Genomic DNA, 23,313 nt, shown 5'->3' with positions numbered 1-23,313 from the left:
GATTATCCGCACTCGGGTGCCTTAACTAGCCCTGAGGTACACAACTACTACTACTGCATTGTCAGTGACTTTTGTTTGTTTGTACCCACTCGCACAGAAGCATCTATAATGAAGCAGAATCTCTGTGGTGCGTTCACGTATTCTGCAATATTTCCACATAAGGGCATTCATTTGGATAGGTGATATGCTTGATAGCTCCAGCATCTCTTCTGACTCATGGGTGAGTTAATGTTCATGAGGAGATTGAAAATGTGCTCCTTTCAAGTTCCTTATTTGAGCATCTTTCAAAAAGACAGGTTTGTGGTGGTCATTTTTCTCCGCCTGCAGGGTGTGTGCGAGGGGAGTGTATGATGGGAGCATACTGTTGGACTGAAACGTGTGTCTGTGACTCAGTTGTCACAGTCTGGTGAAAGAGGCTGTAAATCCAACCTCAGACATGCTCTCTGTTAATAGGCTTTTTATTCCTGCTGTAAATGGCAAAGTCTGAAGTTTATGGTCTCTGTCACATATATACACACACAGACACACACACTAACACACACTCACACACTAACACACACACACACACACACTCAGGATTCAAAAAGACTTAATACCTGTGTGCTTACACTTTACAGCTCTGCTCTGCTCAGACCTGATGCGTAATGGCACAAATAAACTGGATAAGATTTTAAACAAACATCATTTGACACATTATGTTTGTTGCTTAAACAGCACAATAGATTTGATTTTAAGAGTTAAAAGGTGTTTTTTTTTACCAAATTGGTTAGTTTGGGAAGTTTTATCAAGCCAGTCAAATAATGGACCAGAGGATTCTAGGGGGCCTGTAATTTAAGATGATTTCAGATGGTTTTGGAAATATTGCAGTTAACTCAGTATCAAACATGAAACAGACAAAGTGGTGAATAGGAAGGAATTTTGTAGATTTATATACAGTAATAGAGGAATTTTGGAGTGACTGATCTGCTAGGAGAATGTTGAAGGTTGTCATTTGTATTTTGTTTCTATTTTCTTTCTTTAATTTATTTCTTAATTGCCATGCAGTTCCAAATAATGTGGTCAAATTATTAAAACATCAATTATATATGCCTTTTGTTTAGGCCTTGGTCAAGTATGTTCTCCTATGCAGCATCATTTCAGACAAATAGTCTATTTATTATAGACTGCACGTGTGCTTGACATACACAGTATTTGAGCAGTGTTAGCGCATGGAGGTGTGTGAATTATCTTTTGTTCTGCATGGTTACCAAGTTTCCTAAATACCAATTACTGTAGGTGCAGAAAGACTTAACTGTCAGTGAGTGAGTGAATAAATGAATGAATGAATGAATGAAAGAGTGAATTAATGTGTGAGTGTATCCATTAGATGTTTCACATTCAAAATACAGGATGTGCATTGTACACTTTGTTTCCATGGCAACACCATGCATTATCTTCAGCTGTATAGTGATGACAGACTTACTGTAGAATACACACTCTCCTCACAACAGTTATTGTTATGATATATTTCCTAATATTCAGAGTTGAAGCACTTTCAGACAGTGAGGGGACGCTGCTGCCATCTCCTATGCTGTTTTCCAATGTAAGCATGATTGCATTTGCTGTTGCCATCTGAACAATAGCAGTCTTGGAGCAACATCACCTTCAAAGTCTGATTATGTGGAGTTTATGATATTAGGAGACTGTCCTCTCAAGAAAAACAACACAATATGTTGTAATATCAGTCCCCCAAAAACAACCTATAGTTACGTTTGAGTAACAGATACCATCTAGCAGCCGTAGTAATTACGACTCGAAGCAGTGGTGCTGTTCCATTGATATATACAGTACCAGTCAAAAGTTTGGACACACTTTTCCATTCACTTGAATGAGAAAGTGTGTCTGAACTTTTGACTTGTACTATATATACATGTCAACAATTTTCCTCATTCAGAAAAGGAGGGATGGATGGGGGCTATAACCTAACAATGGCCTTTGCCACAGGAAACAGGTGTTCGTTTCCTGTTTCCATCTTCAAGTCAGGACAGTTTTTTAAATTCTGTAACTATGTTCTTCCCCTAACCTTAAACCTGTGTTATTTTTGTAGCCATGACAATGGAGGTCACCTAACTTTCAGGAAGTAGTAACTTTAAGCCACACCACATGTTTCTCTAACCGACAACCAAACAACATATTTGGTTAATTTGGAGAACTTGTTGGATATTAGTCAGCTAAACTTGCTATATTAATCATGTTATATTACTAACCATTTCCTCTATTTTAAGCTATAACCTGTCGTAGTTGGTTGCATGATTAGATTAGAGCAGGTGGATAGCAGAAACCTGTGGTGTATGGTACAGGTTGTTAGTAAGATCAGATGTATGTGCTGCTGCCGCCCATTCAAAATGCAGACCACTTGTGCAAAGCCAGGTGGTTTATGCTGCCTGGCTTTGCACTCTTAACACTTTTTCATTGTTCACAAAAAATATACGTATCTGTTTAACCAGATTAACAAAAGTAAAATGTTATTCTTGTTGTCCTGTGAATTTCTACTTTGAGACTTTACATACTTGGGCATCACATCACTTACTATTATCATTAAGCACATCCAACCTCCTAAATGAAGCCTTGTGTTGTCTTAAAGGTCACAAAGGAAGAGGGGAAAGTCGCTGAGAGAAAAGAGAAGAAGGAGGCGTTCCAAGCACCACCTCCTGTCATCATGTTCTCAGGGTCAGGCCTGAACAGCTCCAAGGGTCTACGGAGGCAGAAGAGGGACTGGGTGATCCCACCAATCAACGTGGCAGAAAATTCTCGAGGACCATTCCCTCAGATGCTCGTCAGTGTAAGTGACAAATTTGATGGGCTGCATCACTGATTTGTTCTGAATTTACAGCTGGAATTTCTTGAGGGCACTTCATGGCTCACGCTGATTGGGGGTGTGTGATGGCCGGTGATAAAGAACAGAAACACATTAGCATAACTGGTTTGTTCTCTACATCCTTGCAGATGATTATGTTGTGTTCCTCTGATGTAATTATAGCCACAAAATCTTAAGGTATTTAAACAGCCCTGATTGGCCCTAAGAAGTTTTCCCCTCAGATACAGAGTAGGCTCCAAAACAGCTAAGCTGCCAAACTCTCCCACAGTGTGAGGTCCACTGGGTTCACAGTGAAACGAATGATTATTTCTGCTCCTTTATGCATTCATCCCTTCCTTTATCAGGCTATTTCAGAATGGTTGGCTGCAATTCAATGCTATTTTTATAGAGCCTTTATAACAATACAATTTGTCACAGAATCTTTGCTGAAGCCATAACTCTGGGCCTCCTGTGAGATATAAAGGATAAAGTATAAAAAGCTGGCCTCAAAGAGCATGTTGGTTTAAAACTTAAATAAATCAGAGGTAACTTTTTTTTCAACCTTGACAACATGAAAAATGTCCTGACCATAGCCTCATCCTGCAGGTGTTGTCCCTATGTAAATCCATATCTGAAGAACAAGAAATATACAAGTAGAAACACCTCAGCTGTTGGTGCCTAATCATTATTCTACAAACCTGTCTTCATTTAGCATTCATGATTGGAATGTGGCAACAACAACTGGCTCCCATTACGGTAAATTTCATTTCTGCAAAACTACAAGTGCAAAATATGAACACAACATGGAGAGGGTTGGAGGTTGAGCCAGTACAAGCCTGTTGGAGAATAAAAAAAAGAGCATGAATAAATAAAGGTTTGTGTAAATGTGTTGTTGTGCAAAGGCTCGAGCTGCAGAGTGTTTAAAATTCAGAGATTCTGTCACAACAGAATGCGCGGTTTGTCTCTCTCGTAGCAAAGCTCTAGGCTTTACGCTTGTGGTACGCACTGTAATTCATCAAAAAACATCATTCCAGGAGACCGCTGCTTCATTCCCTGCTCCCACTTTCCTTCTCTCTTTATCTGGAATATCTAGCCATCAGCTTTTCCTCACTGTTTACAAAACTCTTACAGTTTATCTCTTTTGGGTCTTAAATTGTGCAAAAGAAGCATTTTTTTTTCTCTTTTGTGTCTGTTCTTTGTTTTTCAGCAGGGTTTTATCCAATCCCCAGGGAAAAGCCTGAGGAGCTGCTTGAAGGAAACTTTTTTATTCCATTTTTTTACAGTGAAACAAAAAAAAACATCAAGTCAAAGAGGGGAGAGTTTGTAAGTCTTTGTTTTGGAGTTTGAGTACTTCTACAGTGTCCCATCAGCTTGGCACAGTGTGGCATTCTCATATGAGCATGCTGAGCTCTTCAGTGGTGCTACACCAGCCATAAACTGGCCAGACAATTCTGCTGTTTCAGTGAGCTGGTCAGAACCAGAGAGGATGGGCCATGGAGAAATAGAGAAGGTATCAAAGGAACATTTGGAAGTATAGTGTGCAGCCAAACACAATCCACTTTGTGCAGTAAATAGGTCCGTCAGGGGCTGGTGGATTGCTGAGAGTGGAACGCTCAGAGCAGAAGAGAAGTGATGCGTGTTGATGCCTCTGTTGGGCTCTCTGGCTCCAGTCTTTCTCTTTAATGATGACTGGAGGGCAGGCAGGGCCATACTGAGAACTAGAGATTTTAACAAGGAGACAGCTCTGGGGGGGGGTGCATGGCATGGGGATGATTTTGCCATACTTATTGTTTATGTGTTTAGTCCACTTTTATAACCTCTTTGGTCCTCTGTTGGGAATTGAGGCTTATGTGTGTCTGTTTCATTTCCCTTCATTGAAACTCCAAGCAAAGATTAATATTTAATTCTTTAATGTCAACACGAAGACGGAACATTACGTTTTTTTTTTTCTGACATTTAATATGTTAATCACAATTTCTAGTTTTATATGAAACATGCTGTCGGTCTCTCTTTCTGTCTCTCATCTCCTCCTCTGTCTCTCTCCTACTGTGCCATCAGTGCTCTGTGTGCTGTGGCTGTGTGATGCCTCCCCTAATGGCCTGTGAAGTCAGTCCCTTTCCTAATGGGCTGTTCTGTCATCCAGCGCAGCACTGAGTGACACGCAGGCAGCGGCCTTCCCCACCATCCTGCCGCTTCCCTCCTTGCCCTGACCAAGCTGCCATCAGTTGGACAGGCGGGGTGACAGCAGCCCTCACCTGAATCTCTGCAGGTCTGCAGCACTGTCACTTTGATCAGGCCAGCACAGGATCGGGCAGGTGTCAGGACAGAGGCCCTACCGACTGGCCTCTGAGCTCGTAGCCTGACATGGCTCGAGGGCAATGTTGACTGCAAAGTCTTGGCAGAACTGTACTCCCATCGCTCTTTAAAGCCAAGACAGTGTCAGAGCTCATTGAGATGTTATTGACTGCTTTTTATTAATAGCAGCACTGAAATAATTGCTTCAGCACTTCAGACTCCTTGACTGTGCATCAAGATCTAGCCTTTTTTAGCCTCATGTGTTACAGAGTTGTGGCAGTAACAACACTGGTTTCCCCTCTTTTTTCCCAGATGATGGACAGTTCCTTCCAACAGACGGGAATGAGTGGAACATAACTTTTAACAAAAAGTGAAACTGAAAGGCTAGCAAAGAGAGCAATGGAGAGGAAACAGAAACACAAGACGGTTCTAGTGAAAACAAAGAGAGGATGAGATCCAGAAAAACTAAAACAAGGAGTGGGGGGAGTAATTTTTCACAATAAACAGGTGTTTTCTGTCGTTCTCTTTATTCTGCGGCCAAACAGCCATCAATAGCATGTAAGGGACATTGATTTTTCACAGGGGCTTTTTGAAACCTTCCATTGATCCACACACTTCTCCTACAGCAAGAGAGGCATCGATTTCTTTTGCTCGGGTAAATAAAGACTCAACGTAACCGCCCCCCTCTTATCCACCATCCCCCAACTCCCTTGACCCCCTATTAAAACAACCGTCAGCAGAAAAATGAACAAAAACCTGATGAAACAACAATTTAGCCGAGGAGCAAGACGGGGTATGAATAAATGTTTGTCCAGTAAAATACCTTTTTCATTGCACTGTTCGCTGACTCTAGTCTGTGTGAAAATAACAGAAAGAGAGAGAGAGAGAGAGAGAGAGAGATGTGGTTTTGGCTGTCAGAGTTGCTGGTGCAGATGAGGTCAGGCTACCACATTCAAAAGAAAAGTTTGCTTTTATTCCATGTGTCTGGCTATTCACACAGTTAACAGTCTGTTCATTGCTAAGCATTAGTAACATTTAAGGCATAAAATGTGACTTCAAGCATTGCTAGTTAGCTCTTTCCGCACATATCTAGACATCTACAGTTGGTACAAAAATTGTTTTTCACAGCATTCGCCTCTTTTCATCGTTTTCTCACCATCTCCTTCCTTCCAATTGTTCATTGTTTTGCAAAATTTCTTGTCCCCACTCCTCCCTCTTCTTTTCAGCGTCTGTCTTATAAAACCCGTTGTTGATTAATTCCATAAGTTTCTGCTGCTCTCTGTAATATTTTAGGCTACATCCACACTGATATGATTTCATTTTAAAACGCATAACTTTTGCTATGTTTACACCTAGCATGCACACTGCTGCAGCGTTTTTGAACCCCTAAAATGGAGACTTTTGAAAACACTGCTGATCCCATTTTAGTTTGAAAACTCTGGGATTGCATTTTAGTCTGTACAGTCACTTCCTGATTGGGTCTAATCAGTCACGACTTGTCCTTCCCTGATTCGTCATGCCCCTATCACGTGACAACTCCCAATCTATGTTTTCCGCTGCCTTGACACCTTGACTCATATTACTTTCAGTAACAGTTCCACCTCGCCGTCAGTCCAAGCAAAGAAATCTCTTACTTTTTGCCAATGCTGATCTTCCTCCGTAGTATTTTCTGCATTTAGCAACCAACTGCAGAGTAGACAATCTGCTTCCTGTTTACACCGGTATGCGCATGCCTTGCCATGCGTTTTCAGACGTGTTAGTTTGGACAGAGATTATTTCTGAAATGGTGCTGAAACATTCATGTGGACAGAGATTGTTTTTGTTTTAAAACGCCAATTTAAAATGAAAACATATTAGTGTGGACATTGTCTAAGTGTTTGTCTAACCGAGATATGATTTTGAGAGAGAAGACATTGATTTTGAGAGCTGGAGTAAGGGACATGAAAATGACTGCAATTTCAGCTAAACTGTTGTTTTATTGGATAATATTTCTTTGGAAGACATTTTTTCTGTCCGCCGGCTGTCCTTGAGACAGAGAAGCCAGATATTCCGATAAAGTGTGACTGCATCCCTCAATAATCACAGGCCGTTATATTGACAGGAATACCTTAGGGGGGTACAGCAGCCGTGAGAGCAATAAGCCAAAATAAATCGTTTTTTTGTCTAAAGCCCTTTATTGACTGATATGAAGAGAAAGACTTTTATTAAATATCCTGCACTTTATCGAAAAGTAATTTGCATCAGTAATTTGTTGTAGGCATTCATCTCCTGGTAGTAGCTTCAGAAAATATGTCTAATAACAATAAAAAGGAGCCTGCATGTTAAACAGTGCACTAAATACCAGCATTTGTATCTGATCTGGTGTGTGATGCAGTGCATCTGGTGATGTTTATTGTGCTCACTGCAGCACCTGTGCTCCAATTTCTATATCTCTCTCTGTGGAGCACGTTGAGAAAAGCGTTTTTCGGAGCAGAATGAGCAAACTCCCCCCTGAGGTGTCTGCTTTCTCCTCTGTGTACATTTACCAGTGATTAATGACTGCTCCGCTCCACTGACAGACACGGCAACAACAAAAACACCAGAAAGACAGACAAAACAAAATTCTGAAAGAAAAGGAGGAACAAAAAGCAACATACTGTACAAGTGAGCTGGAGATGATTGCATTGGAGAATTTAAGGGGGGACAAAGACGGGTGGGTGGGATTGAGAACAAGAGAAAGCAACGGAAAGAAAGGAGTGGAGCGAGAGAAGGGAATGTAGGGCTAGACCAGGATTAGAGGCACGTCTGTGTTTGTGTTTAGGTCTGATAGACTTCCCGGAGAACTGCTTTTCACGGCCTCTTCCCTCGAGTCTAATGAAGCCTTCTGGCATCTGCCACCCCACCACCCGGCCAACACCAGCACTGCACTGCTCCAGCCTGCCCCCTTCATCATTTTCTACTCCCTCCTGCTGAGACATACGCTCACAAACACACACACACTCAATCACAAACAAACAAACACATGCATACACAGGCACAGAACGAAATTAGTTGTCCTACACAGGCAGCAAACAATCAGTGCAGCGCATGTGCCGCATTGTTGCCTTTGTATATGCTCATTGTTTGGGGTTTTGTTTGGTCGCATTACTGCTTTATCCCTGAACAAAGAGAAGAAAAGCTATGCCAGAAACACAGGACTCCATCTTGTTGTTGTTTTTTTTTTAACCTAGTCCACCAGAGAAACCGCAGGATGGTGAAACACAGGGATGCAAGTATTTAAGGATCACAGTCAAATCCAGAGCTCGGTCACTAGGAAACCACATTGCTGCCCATATGGAACGCTTTATGAATGTCGAACTACACAGAACTCATTTTCTGGGCTAAATAAATTCAGGCTGTGAAAACACTGAAATGTGTGGCTACACTAAGTCTCTCAAACACATGAACTGTACAGGATGTGCACTGCTGTATATGTATTCAAGCATATTTTGTTCGGGGCTGTGTTTTCTCTTGTTTTATTTCCGTGTTCGCTGTGCTACTAAGGTCATTGGCAGGCGTACAACTTCAACACACAAATACTCACTACGGACACGCTACATAAACTCTATCAAACCAGGGAAGTAAAGGAAGAAACAATAGACTTCTTTCAGATATGGGTGAACCTCCTGTAAAGTATGAAGAGGAAGGAAAATGGAGGGAGATAACCCATGTCCACTGTGGGGGAGAGCACAAACAGTCATGTCAGCATTTTATATGCTCTTTGTTACTCAGCAACACATCTTGGTTAGTTTTAAACTCTTGGCTTTTTGTGAGTTCATCTCCTGAAGAATTCACTCAACATATTTCCTTCCCAAACTCCAGCTGTGAAGTTTCTTCCAGCACAAGCAGCCCCTGTTTGGGGACATTACAAATCATTTGGCCAAATATACAGTTTGATATTTACTGATCCTCTTTTTTAGTTAGCTAGCAGTTTAATCAAGGGACAGCAATGTCAGTATGTCAGTGGGTCCAGACTGAAAAATCTCAACAGCTATTGGACGGATTGCCATGTTTATGGTACCAAGGGGATTAATCCTCCTGACACTATGAGTATCCCCCAACTTTTCCTTTCGAACCCGAGGTTGACACTTTTGTTCTTTAAGGAAATGTCTTGACAGCTATCAGATGGATTACCATAAAATTTGGTACAGATATCCATGTTTCCCAGAAGATGGATCCTAATAACTTTGGTAATCCCTATCAAGCACCACCGACAGGTCAAAGTTTTCACTTATCCAGTGAAATATCTCATCTTCAAGATGGATTGGCATCAAGTTTTGTACAGACATTCATGGTTTCCAGAGGATCAATCCTATTGACTTTGGTGATCCACTGACTTTTTGTCTAGCACCACCATGACTTTGACATTCTGAGTGAGATGAATGGATTGCAATGAAAGCTGGTACATTCATGTTTCCTCCACGGTGTTTTGTAATCTTTTTTTCTTTTTTCATGTGGGGCCATCATCAGGTCAACATTTTTATTTGCCCAATACTTTGTGACATGTCTAAATGCAAAAGGTATCTAGTACTAATTAGCAAGTGTTAGCATGCTAACACACTAAACTAAGATGGTGAAGATGGTAAACAGTACACTTGCTAAATATCAATATTTTAGTATTTCCATTTTAAGCATATTAGCATGTCGACATTAGCATTTAGCTCAGTAAAGTCTCACAGAGTTGCTAGCTTGGCTGTAGACTATTAGTCTTTTTTATTGTTCATTTTTTTGTCAGTAAAATAATGCATTTATTTGAAAAAAAATATAATCTCAGATAATAACAGTTCTATTCATGCACTGGTACATCAACCTCTGATGCACACAAGTATAAAATATAAGTAATGGTTTTCAGGTATAGTATTCTCTTTTTTCTTTTTTAAATATCTGCTCTTGTGACAGCTGGTATGAAAGCTAGATAACCAGCCATAAGTTATGATGGCAGGAGTGAAAACACCAGTGGAAGTTGAGAGTGCTTTACACTGTTACTCTTGCTAATGGAGTCTTTGTGATGGAAGAACATGCTCCCTCCTGTCTTTTTTGACAGGTCAGATCATTAATGAAACATATGACCATAAAAGCAATTTGACCATCTTCTGAATAGCATGAGACTCAGGTATTCAAGAGAAGAGGTGAGCACATGAGGGCACATTAATATCTCATGCAAGGAGCTGTTTGAGGGCAATCATAAAACAAGAAGAGAATCGCTTCATGGATTCTCTGACAGCTCCATTTCTATATGCATAGTTCTGATTCTTGTTCCTACTCAGTGATCCACTACGAAGAGCCTAACCCCCCACTCTTTGTACAATCTTGTCTTGGCATACAGCAAATACCTTATGAAGTTCATTTCCCTTTCTCTAATGAAATTAGGGAGATCAATGTAATTACATTTATCAGCCCCAGGAAATGGAGTCTCCTATAATCACAGGGTATTGATGAGAAAAAAACAAATTGTTACTACACTCATGTATTTGTCAGCAGCATTTGGCCTTTGTTTCCTCCTGTGTTCAGGGAAGTGAGACTGAAATGTAATTTTCACTGTTTAATATCTCATTATTTTGAAATTAGTGGCGTGAAGTCCCGGTAAACATGTTCATCAGGCATATTCAGCTTTGGTTTATTTTTCAAGAGAAAAAAGTTCCAGCCAGGGCCATGTTGCGCACACCCAGACCCAGGCCTTACTACTACAGCTTTACAGTACCAAAACAAACAACGAAAAACCTTCCTCAGCCACCCACTCGCTCATACACACTCAGACGGCACAGATTGCGCACACACACAAACACACAGATAAACACACATGTTCACTCAAATCCCCCCCAACACATTCTTCTCTGATATGACATCAGGCAGCACCAGGCGGGCTCCCTCCTGGGTTCAGTTGGTGTTAAATTAAACAGTAAATCATCTCACCAAAAGACACAAGAGTTATGTGTGAGTCAAGGGCAACAGTTCTGGGCTCTTTAATAGGAGATGAGGAGGACTTTATGAAGGAGATAAATAACAGCTTAACAAACAGCCTCTGTCTGGTCCCCTGGAGGTTGGCCTCAGCGACCCTGTGGATCGGTAGGATGAAGGAGAGCCAAGAATCTCAATTCCTCTGAAGACATGAAAAAATAATGTGCAGTGAAATTGGACGAAAGATATTCGGAAGGGGACTCAGGGAGGTGGGGACCGGTGATGAAGTGGGGGGCGAGAGTGGCAGTGATTGTTGGTGATATGAGACAAGGTCGGTCAAATTGAAAGGACAGGTTGACAGTCAGATAGGCAGAAGGACCGACTGACAGTAGAGCAGAAAAGTAGATACAGAGGAAATCATACAGACAGACAAGCAGATTAAGCAAAGACAGACAGACAGAGAAGAAAGACACACAGACCCATCAGGTAATACTCTCCCCTCGCCTCTGCTCAGTAATGTTTGCATGTTTGCCTGAGAGACAAACCTAACAAAATAAAGTCTAATTCAACACAACGCCACAGCATTTAGAGGAAATGGAAGAAAAGAGTAATTGCGAAAGGAAAAGTCCTTGGGCATGAGATTGAATTGAATTGAAGCGCTTTCGAATGCAAGTCATGTGATGTAAAATTCTAATCTCACTTAATGTGCTTGTATTTTTCCATTTCCCCTTCTTTGGCTCCTTCTTTCCTGGAGTTAAAATGTGAAGGAAATCAAAATTGAGGCCTGCACCAGAATATTCTGATCCTATTTACTTTGTCATTTACAATGAAAGGCCTCAGTCAGAATCTTTTCATGCAAGTATAATGGATACTGTCATGGGGTGATCGTGTTTTTGTATGCTGGTAAACCCCGTAACCACACACGCTGACACGTGATAGCACACACACACACACACACATGAGATCTGGTACAAGCAAGCACATATCACCCCTGTGTATGTGTGTAATAAAGTTCCTCACTGTGCAGTGAAATGCTTTACAGCATCTCAAGATGAAACAGCTCCTAAGATAAGCAGTTTAGCACCAGATAAAAAGTTGCCAGTATTTTATAACTCGTCCTTTAACTTTGCAGGTTTATCATTGCTTCTCGCTTATGAGTATTTCTGGGCAGTGCTCCTTTATGTTGCCTTACACATTTTTATTTGCTCTTCATTTTCAGGAGAAAAGAACATTTCCTCCTAACACCCTATAAAAGCTTTAACGTCCCACATTGTTCATAAAACCAGAGTGATGCACAGCGCCTGGCATCGCGGCATACAGGAGACGATGTTATGGTTCATCTGAGGCCCCGCAAAACGCTTCTTTATATAAGGTGATTTGTACTGGTTGCTCTATAGTCAGCGTCACTTTAAAGATGACTCAGTGTCGAGCCAAGCAGCTGGGAAGGTTAATGCATTTCCAGACTTTCTGCAATGTTTTCATGGTGACTACTGAGACAAGAAGGAGGTTCACAGAAACTGACCTCTGCTGTCTCAGATCCGCTTTCTGATCTGTGTCAATCAAGGCATGACAGGCCAGCTGCTTTTGAAAAAAGCAAAAACCACATGTACGCCAGCCATCTGTATGTCATCCTTATGATAAACATATGCATATGCTCCAGCAAAAACACACAGGTGTGACTGCACAGACACACATGCATGGTTGCGCAAACTACACACACACACACACACACACACACACACACCTCCTCACTCTTCCAAGGTTCATTTGTCAAGATGACAGCTGGACTCTTGCTGAGGTGGAGTTTGCCAAGCAGAATCCCTCGCATGGTTAGTGGGAGCCAGAACATCCTGGGAAACATTCTGACACGCACTTAGAGGCTGCAGTGCGATTGTGTATGTATGTGTGCGGGTTCACACGAGCGAACGAGTGTGCCTTCGTGTTTGCATGCATGCACGTGTGAATGTGCAACTTTTCAAAACACCCAGCAGCAGCATGGCAAGGTCCAGCCCCTCTTCAGTTTCTGCCTGTGCTTGGCAGGAGCAGGCTTGGCAGGGAGCAGCCCATTTTGTCAGGCTTCCAGTCAACATCAAACGTGCTTACTGCTCTACCTGAACACCTTTCCTCCCTCCCCTCTCCCTTCACATCTGTGTCCTTAGACATCTGTTTACCTCATGATACCCCCGAAGTGTTTGTCCCTGTGGACTGGGAGGAATGTACTGTATACTTTTCCTTCCAAACAGCCCTTCAGCTGTGTCCACTGGAAATCTGTCTGTACAACGATGTAACTGGATGTTTCTCTGACTAGATTGACAAAGACAGTGCGAGACAAAATTAGTCCAGTGGAATGGGATCCCACAAAGTTCACATCTGGTCAGGAGGGAAAACTCTACCCACTTTCTCACAAGATAGATCCATCCTGTTAGACCAAAGTGCAATCAAACAAGTCCTGGCAACTTCTCTACACTTCCTGTGTCCAGTTTTTCCAGCCAAAAGGGCTCAAGCTCTGCCACAGAGTTCTGCTGATGCAGTCAGTTCACAGCCACTTTCATTTTCCCCCCTTACTCTCACTCTCCTCACTCTTTCTTCCCTCCATTTTCCCTCTAGTCTGCATTTCTCCTCTTCACTTCTGCCTGACGGATTTAGAAAGTGAGAAGAAGAAAAAGAAGGTAGGGGGTGGAAGAAGAGGGAGAGAGTGTGTATAAAAGGTGGACAGTGTATGTGGAGTGGGGGAGTAAATGGCTGGGAAAAGTGCAATAGCAGCACATTTTGTGCCACTGTCACCCTCTCGCTCTGCTTCTCTCTACCCTACAAGTCTCTAACACTCTTTACTCTAATTACCCAGATTGGGTTCCTGGGGATAAAGGGACAAGGGAGGAAAAAGGAGTTACAGGGGGTCCTTGATATTGTCCTTGTCAAAGCCTAGGGGAGCGACCGGAGAAGTCATTCATGCATCCATCACACTCCCGATTTCACAATTTAATCAATTCCCTAATGAAAGAGAGTGACAGAGAGAGAGAGGAAGAGAGAGGAGTAATAGTGAGATGGCAGCCCTCACACTCTCACCCTGCTAAGCCAAAGCTAAAGGGTGCGGCCGCTCTTTGTCTGCCACTACAATGGCTGCCTTATTTTCATTCTCACTGCTTGGAAGAGGGGAGTGAGGAGGGCGAGTCATCCCATTGTTACCTCCGGGGAGAATAGCACCTCTAATTTGCCATAAGCCTGCACTATTAAAGACCAGACTCCTTTCACACTGCAATAATTGGAAAAGTCATTCACTGCTTAACTTCCATTACTCCATGTTATTTTCACTAATGTGGAGGAAGGTCTTTTAATAATCTCACCTGCGTCACTTCTAGCTATCATTCAAATGACACAAAAGCACATTGAGGACACTATCTCTCAATTTCACTCTGTTACACACTCACATAGACCACTAAGCCGGATAAATTTGAAAATGTGTATTTTTGGCCCTCTGTCCTCTCTGTCCCCTCTGTAAAGCTGAAAACAACATCCTTGCATTTTAGCATGGACAAGTAGAAACTGAGCGTTGAAGCAATTATTGGTAAGCTGCATTTATGTTTAATTTGACTGATGACTTTGCAGTCATAAAATAGTGTTTTGATTGGTGTGAAGGTTTTGCCTAGTTAAGAGGTTGCATTTATGAGATAGGTAAAACACTATTTATGATTGTTCAGTTGTTTGACAACAGAAAAATGACCTGAGAACAACTAAATCATACTCTTTCATACACAGCAATTGTACTCAGGTGCGGCCTAAACTACTACTTCTCACATGGCTTGTAGTGATGCATTTTGGTTTGCTTGGAAAGAAACCAAACCAAGGGGAAAACGCACCAAGTTTTCCAAAATATCCACTGATTCAGACCGGAGCAAATGAAATAAAGGTTTGAAAACACCCTAAGAATCTACCAAGCTAACAGCTCGATGAGGCTGTACTTAGGTACAGCTGTGTTTTGAGCTAAATCAGCATGCGAATGCTCACACATGACAATGCTAACATGCTTATGTATAGCAGGTTAATGTTTACAATGTTAACCATCTCAGTTTAGGGTGTTGGCATTTCTTTTGCCAACATTTGCTAATTACACCAATTAGCGGGAAATGTTGTTAATTTTGCAGGTATTTGGTCATAAACCAAAGTATTGGACACATTTCTGACCTGATCATAGCAGGAAAGTTAAGGGATCCTGAGGGGGACATGAATGTCCATACCAGATATTATGGTAGTCCATCCAATAGTTTCCTAGACATTTCACTAAAAAAACAGAAGTGTAAACCAGATGGTGGTGTTAAAGGAAAGGTCAGGAGATCCCCAAAGTCATTAGGATACATCATCTGGGCACCTGGAGGATCTGTACAAAATTCCATGGCAATCCATCCTATATTCATTGAAATATTTCAGTCTGGACAAAAGTGGTGGACCGATCAACAGACCGACATTCCCATCCCTAGTTTAAACACACACAGTCGTTCTCACACATAAACTTTTTTCAGATTTAGCCGCCTTAATGTCAAAGACTCTCATTCTTAAATATACAGCCACAGGTGCATTTGTTCATAAAATCCTCCATGAAATCCTGGCCAGCTAATGAATACAAGATGTTTTGTAGTGTGTGTTTTATGATGAGGGTGGTAAGTGCATTTTTGAAAATCCCAACTTCAGACTAAGATACTCAACATCAATCCTGCCCTACCTTTTGAAGAGATACAATGCTCAACATCAAAGCCTAAGCAAAAGTCTGTGTTTTAAAAAGGCCACAGGAAAGCTCTTTGCTCTTTGGAAAGACACTTTGCTGACTCGCAGCAAAACACACAAGGTGTCTTTTTATCTTTGTGCGTGCACCAGAGTGCATTTGACAGATGGAGTGTGTATGCGATATGCAATGCCACCTAAAAACCTTTTTCTTGTAGAGGCTCTTTCTCTTTAGCGTTAACTGTTTTGTTTGTGACCTGTTGGCCCATACCTGTATTTCTGCCTGTTAGGCTTTACTGTACCGTTGAAGGAACATATTCTTTCTGTTTGTTCCTTTGGGCATTTGTGTTTGGAGTAGCTATCCCAGTTTGTTGGGCTTTAGAGCTGTGAAAGGCCCGGCTTTCAGCTCTTTAGGGGTATGCTGTAACTTTGCTGTCTGCAAGTGACAGACTGTTTCTACTGTCCTACTGCTCACTGAACCAGTGTCATTTTCTGAGACACCAGCACACCACAGCACACCTAATTGGCACAGTCATGACAGGCCTCTGTATGTTTTTGTGTATGCCTGTATGTTTTTTTGAAAAATTTGTGACGTAAAGCCAGATAGTGATACTTTATTCTTTGAAGATTTTCTAGAATACCAACTAAAAGCAGTTGAGGGTTTTTTCCTTCATTTTTTTTTTTTGCTATTTTGCTTTCTGTTTTTATTTCTCACAGTATTAATGTATACATGTGAATGCTTAATCCATATAGTCATACTGTATATACAGTGTATTATTTGTTTTTGATTTGTTTTTTCATGCATGTTTTTAAAACCTTAGAGAAAAAAATTACTTTTCATTCATCTAAAAGACTAAAAACTCGAGGTGTCTTGTTTTTTTCAAACAGAGCTTCACAAAGGCAACACACCAATCGTTTGAAGCTGTCTGAAAGATATAATGCACAAAGCTGCAAGACAATTCAAGTTGAAAGGACACCTTCCTTTTAATGTGTTTGAAATTGAAGGTTTTGTTCAGCTGAATGCAAAGCGATTTCCAGAAATGTCTGCCTCATTCGTAGTGTTTTTATAGACGAGTCTGAATGTGGTTTATGTTTGCACCATTCTGTGGCACGAACGCTAACATGTGGCCAGTTTGTTTCCATACTGGAACCACTGTCAGCCACATCTGACATATCTGCTGTCTTATTTGATGTGCTTCACTTAAGTGGGATAAGTAAAAACACAATAGGAGTAGTCATGAATATAAAGGCTGTTCTCCATTAACAAATCGATTCATGGTCTTAAAAAAATTGTATCTAATGCAGAGACAATGTCAGAGACTAATCCAATGCACATGGCCTTTGCTCTTGTTTTACTTCATATTACTATGATGCAGGCTAGATCTGCTTTGACTGACCTGGATCAGTAAAGGAGAAAGTTTAGCTGACTGAGGTTTTAGCTGAGGTTACAACTCCAAATATCAACAGTTTCCTCCAACAGTAAAGAGGAGAAATGTAATATTCTGCTGTTCTCTATAGAACATAAAATGAAAGTGTGCACTGTCAGCTGCGCTTTTTTAATTAACTGTAATTAGTTATGGTTATGTTTCCTGTTTAGTTCTGACACCAGCCAACATGAGAAAGAAACTTATCTTTTGAATCAACTTTTTAAATACACAAGGATCTACAAAGGCTGTTTCACATTTTATAATTTCTATGATAATTGTTTCAGTTCCATTCACAATGCCCCGTGAACATTATATCACTGCATATGGTAATTGCAGTTTTCTGTGCATGCTAAACCACAGATTATCTTTAATAGTACTCGTACTTCAGCAACAACAGCTGTAAAACAGCTTTCAAGTTCGGGAAAGATCAATTATAATATGTATTGGGCTGATGTACAGTATTATGGCTGTACCTACTGTATAACCAGCTCACTAAAGAACAAGAGCAGAAAGCACCTCGTCAGTTCTTTTATTTATGCATCTTTCAGGTAGTTTGCAGATTAGGGAACACATACTGTTAATCAAATTTAGCGTATAGAAAACTAGCATAGCAAAAATTGAATCTTAATCTAATCCATATCAAAATACAGAATACACCAATATATAGTATTTCAGCCAGGACTTGATGTTTCAATCATTTATTGCAACAATATGCATTTTAGTTTGACAGTGTGGCTCTGCTCATGTGATGCTCTGGAACAAATCTCAGCAAGTCAGACATAGACGGCATCCCTGAACTCACAAACTTCGCTGGCAGAGCCTGAAATACACAACAGTAGTTGCGTTTACATGGACCCTAGTATTCCACTAATAATCGGAATAACAGCCTAATCAGAATAAAAATGCCTAATGTGACTGGCCCAATCTGTCCCCGTCGGACGGAATTTTCAATCAGGTTGAGAAGGGTGATGTAAACCTTTGATAATCCGTTCAATAGGAAAATATTAGCACCTAATAACCATGTAAATGCTTAATCCGAACGTTTCTCTCTGATTAGAATAAATATATTCTTTCTGCACATGTTTGCCCCACGTGGGGGTAACATTAGATGATGTGACAGTAGAGAGAGAGAGAGTGTGTGTGTGACAGAGAGCATGGAGTTAGCAGCTGTGAACGTAGCAGTGCAATGTGTGCACAGTTTAGGCTATTTGACAGTGAATAAATACTACAATTACAGGCCAAGTTCCCGTGTCTTGCTTGCCACCTGCTGATTAAAGTGAAGGGAGGTTAGCCCTGAAGTTAGCGGTTAACCTAACCTGACCAGTTCACTTAAGGTGGACTGACTTAAGGTGGACCAGCTGTTGTCACTGTAATTACAGTCTCAGCTGCTCCTAAACAGAAAGCAGACAAATGTCTGGCTGCTGAGTCTCTCACCAGTCTCTTTTTTGTTGTTGTTGTTGTTGGGCTGACGGTGGCTGGTAGGAACATTTTGACATAGTGCCCTGATGTATTCATCACTTCTGAGCATGTCACACAGCTGTTCCGATTAAATGTATCAGCGCACGTAAACACCAGAATGTATTAGATCAAATCCCATGTGTACAGTTGACCCGAAATTTTCAATCAGAATAATTTCTATCAGAATGGAAAAAAAAGTGTGCATGTAACCGCAGCTACTGATTGAACATAATTAACATGAGCACATATGACAAGCAACATTCAGAATTCCCCAACAACTAAAATGCTAATACAAGAGGAGGCTGTGGAGGTGGAGTGGAGTAAGCAGGCAGCAGTGCAGTAGCGAGGATGCAGAGCTCAGCATTGTATGCAGAATGAATGAGTGCAAGACGTTTATATGGATCGCCGATCGAAAGAGAAAGGTCGTGGTCATAGATGATTGGAGTATGTATAGAACATATGACTAGAAAATGACTTCTGTGCCTCCCTGAACTACTGTGAGGCTTCCTAATGGTGAAAATACATTTCTCATGGAGTCAAGGTAATGATATGGAGTTTATTATTTCATGACTACATTTTTGTCAATGCAAGGGACTGCTTTTTAACATGATTGATGGATGGATAGGAAGTTTTAAATGAAAGGGGTCACTGGTTTTGTAAGATCATCAATCTGACTGGCACACATTCACCTCCCCATCGATCATCCATACAATAATCTCTCCATTCCATCTCCTTGTTTGGTTCAGGGAACAAACATCTCTCCTTTTGTGTTTCTGTGAAAACAGCATCACGGCTTCTTCTAAATCAAGTTTTTCCTCTTTTATTGTCAGCTGTAACCAGTCCTCTCTGGTTTGAATTTCATCACAAAAGGTTTTCCACTAACATTACAGCAACTCCACCCGCTGGTGAAAAGGACAGACCTGGAAACGCAATGAGCATACTGGCAACGACAGCATCTGTGAACGCGGCAAATTCTATTTCCAATTGTGCAATAGTGCCCCAAGCCTCTCCGTGTCCCTCCCCTTTGTTTACATATAGCGCATTTCTCTCCTAATCAGCCATGGTGAGAGTTGCGTGGGTTGAGGAAAAGCTTGAATGCTGAGGCAAACAAATGCAATGATAATATGCTCAGGAACGCTGTGGTATCACACAAAGCAGAGACACTAACTATTGGCTGAGTTTGAACTAAACACCAACAGGATTAGAACCAGTCAAGACTAGACAGGCTAAAGAGTTAGGCTTTGAGGGACTAAACAGGTAGACACAAGGATGCAGGCTTTACTTTTTTAAAGGTGGGTTTTTATGTATGCATAAAAATAATATGCATAAAGAAATAGTAAATATCAATTAAATTGGTCCCTAAAATACTAAAGGTCAGCAAAACAGAGCTGAGCGCAAAATACAGCAAACTGACATAACTAAATGACAAACAGGGAGAACCATATACTGTCCGGCCAAACCATTTCAACACATGAGGAATGGACAAAACACAATACCTAACAAAGCTACAACTAAACACTGATAATTTGCTGGAAACCCAATTATAACTATATAAAACAATAATAGAATAACTTGCAAAATTAACTTCCATATGCACAAACAATAATACCCTAACACCTTCCTACCACCCACCGGTCCGCACAAACAGAGACACAAACCGGTCCGGCCAACCAACGAGGGGGGGGTGTGGGTGGGTGCTTGTGGGTGCTGCTGCTACTGCTGGGCAGACGACGCATCTCTCTCGCTCTTGTTTTTTTATAACAGGCTGCTCAAGCGGCACACTCACTCTTGTTTTTGTATAACGGGCTGCTCAAGCGGCACACATACCGACCGGCCCATCGGGATTTCTCCCGGTACTCCCGCTGGCCAGTCTGACTCTGACTATGATCATTTCTGGCTGTAGTTTAGGTGTTTTTAGTAGTTTTTATAACCCCGTGTGTGTTTATAGGTGTGATTGAAAGATTAGAGACACCCATTACCATGGTTTTATTTTCAGTCATAAACAGTATTACTTCTGTCTCTTTTGTACAATTTCCTATATCTTTATACCTGCATTTATATTCTAACTCAAGCTAATGTTACAGTTTCAGTGTCAACCAGTATAGATGACATTATCAATACTTGCAATTTGAATATATTTTATCACCATATTAAAATATGTATATCCACACCATGCCGTGCAGTCACATATATAAGTAGTAGTAGTAGAATACTTTTTAAAAGTGTTAGTTAACATTAATTTTTCAGTGAGATTTAATTCCTCTGCACCCCAGTGACTGTGGTGGTAGAACAGCGCTTCTGTGTTATTCATTCCCTTCTCTTCATCTCCTCTTCTCTGTTTTCCCCGAAGACCCGGTGGCATGATAATTTCTCATTTGATTCAGTTTTGCCTGGCAGAAGGGAGCTAAGCTCACTGATAAGATCTCCTTAAGAACCAGACAAGTTGTCAGTAATGAAGGGAATTGCTTTGATCCGTCGACAAATAGGTCATTTAGACAGTGTCTGGTTTCTGATGCCGGATGATACAGTCATGACTCTCTCTCTCTTTCTGCCTCTCTCTCTTTCTCTGTTTCACTATCAATCTCTCTTCACTGTAGCTGAGCGCTTCTCATCTCCTCTCTCACCCACTCTCTCTCTCTCTCTCTCTCTCACATTCACACTCACACTATCGAGACAATAGAGGAAAATCTGTGGAAAAAAGGAAAAAGAGAAAGAAAGAAAAAATGTTTTTGATTATTATTGGTGCGCTTGAAAATGAATTCCTTTGTTATTTATTACCCAATGGAGACATCTTATGGATGTGTGTGTGTGTGTGTGTGTGTGTGTGTGTGTGTGTGTGTGTGTGTGTGTGTGTGTTCTGTATTCCTGTATGAGGTGCAAGATAGTGGAATGTGGCAAGAAAGAGAGTTTCCCTCTTTTCATGAAAGGAAATAAAAAGTACTTATGTGCAGTCATGAGAAGCTCTTCGTTTTCTTCTCATGCTTAGTTTTTTTCAACACATTCCCTCCCTTTCTGAAGCTAAAATGGTAGAATGACAGTGAGAGCTGCTCACTATTGAAATGACATCCCTCCTGTCACAATATTCCGTGATAAAAGGAGGAGACTGATAAAATGCAACAACAGCTAGCTGATTCATTTCCTTTGACAGCCTTTATTGGGTCTCTTAATGCATAACCATGTATATATGCATGTGATTTATTACATTATTAATCATGAGTCAGACATCATGGCAGCAGCAGTGTGTCATCACTTCGCTCTTTGTCAACTCTGAACTGTCCAAACAAGCGTAGTGTAAGAAGTGGTGGTGGTGAAACAATGTTCAAGTCTAATCCTTTCTTGTAATCATTAGTTGACATAAACAAAATCTTTGAGCGCCAGAGAAAGCTCAATTGTGCACGCTGTTGTGTGTGCATACGCAACCATGCACGAATGTTTGGTAGAAACAGATGAGGACGAGGATTCTGGCGCTGTCTCTCGGCAGTTTTGAAAGTGTCTACGTGAACGTTGTGGGAGGGAGAGCTAATTGGCTGGAATGACTGTGGAAACGTGCAGCTGAATCTCTTTTCCCCCCCAAGCAGGACGACTTGGAAATGGGTGAGAAATCAGGGGGGCGGGGAAACCCCAAATGGAATTATGGAGAGCTATCACTTCCTAACTGGTGAGGATTTATACGCCACTGCCAAGGCCAACGGATTGAAGTAATTTCATTTTTCATGCATGCCTTCTGTCCCCACGGAGACCTGAAGCAAAGAGGGAGAGAAGGAGAGAGAGAGAGAGAGAGAGTGATGAGAGTACAGCAGAGGGAAGAGATGAGAGGAAAGGGGAGGAGTAGAGATGAGAGAAAAGGAGTTGGAAAGGAGAAGGGAGGGGAGCGGAAAAGATAGACAAGGAGAGAGGAGGAGAAAACGGGGATGAATGAGAGGGGGAGACAGTTTGGCAGTCGGATGTGTAATAATTGCTTGTATTTTCTAATGCGACAGGATAGGTAGATGGAGTCAGCATGCTGCAGTCTCTTTGCTTTGCCTATAGAGGAGGGTAATGGCGGTACACTGAGAGTTCAACTGAGCTGCTCGCTGGATATTTGTTAGTTTGGTGGTGTTTAACGGGTAGAGTTTCTTTGAAGTAATGGCAGTCAGTGCCTGCGGCTCGTTAATTATCATAGCTGTCAGCAGTAATTCGCTGAGATATGTGCAGAGCATTCTGATGTTCTCCTCCTCCTATTCCCCAAAGAAAACACACATACAGACATGCACAAATAGCATTAGCGGGATGTTGTGACAGCTTCTTCTTGCATTCTTACAGGGAAGGTGTCTATAACTGATCACATTGGTTTGATTAGAAAGCCACACCTCAACTAGATCTTTCTAATCGAGAGTTGATAATCATCTTGATGCTGTTGATGAGCAGGAGATGGAAAATAGTGATAATAGCAGCGTCAGTGATGGTGACAGTTTTTTTTTTTTTGTTTTTTTTTTTCCGCCAGGAGGAAGAGTCAGGATGACACCTGTCTAATACTGTATGTCCTTCCCTTGTCCTTGTTAGTTGCTCCAGCTATTTTCTCAGCAGGGCAGAATTCCTGGTGTGTCAAAAGTGTGGCTAAATTGGTTCCTCGAGTGGTGAAAGATGGAGACAACTTTGGACAGTCTTACTCTTCTAGTGCACTCA

At 41.3% G+C, this 23,313-nt stretch overlaps 1 protein-coding gene across 2 annotated transcripts in view; it reads left to right on the top strand.

Moving 5' to 3' along the window:
- The window catches only part of LOC122982831 (cadherin-4-like), a 252,166-nt gene that overhangs the window by 179,774 nt on the left and 49,079 nt on the right, over positions 1–23,313 (top strand). For both annotated transcript variants that reach the window (XM_044352407.1, XM_044352406.1), the window contains one exon: positions 2,624–2,821. In XM_044352407.1, the coding sequence (XP_044208342.1) occupies positions 2,624–2,821 (198 nt within the window). The remainder of the gene's footprint in view (positions 1–2,623; positions 2,822–23,313) is intronic.

The sequence above is a fragment of the Thunnus albacares genome, chromosome 5, assembly GCF_914725855.1.
Source record: "Thunnus albacares chromosome 5, fThuAlb1.1, whole genome shotgun sequence".
Taxonomy (NCBI): Eukaryota; Metazoa; Chordata; class Actinopteri; order Scombriformes; family Scombridae; genus Thunnus; species Thunnus albacares.
Note: the sequence above shows the minus strand (reverse complement) of the source record. Positions and strands in the feature narration are given on the sequence as shown.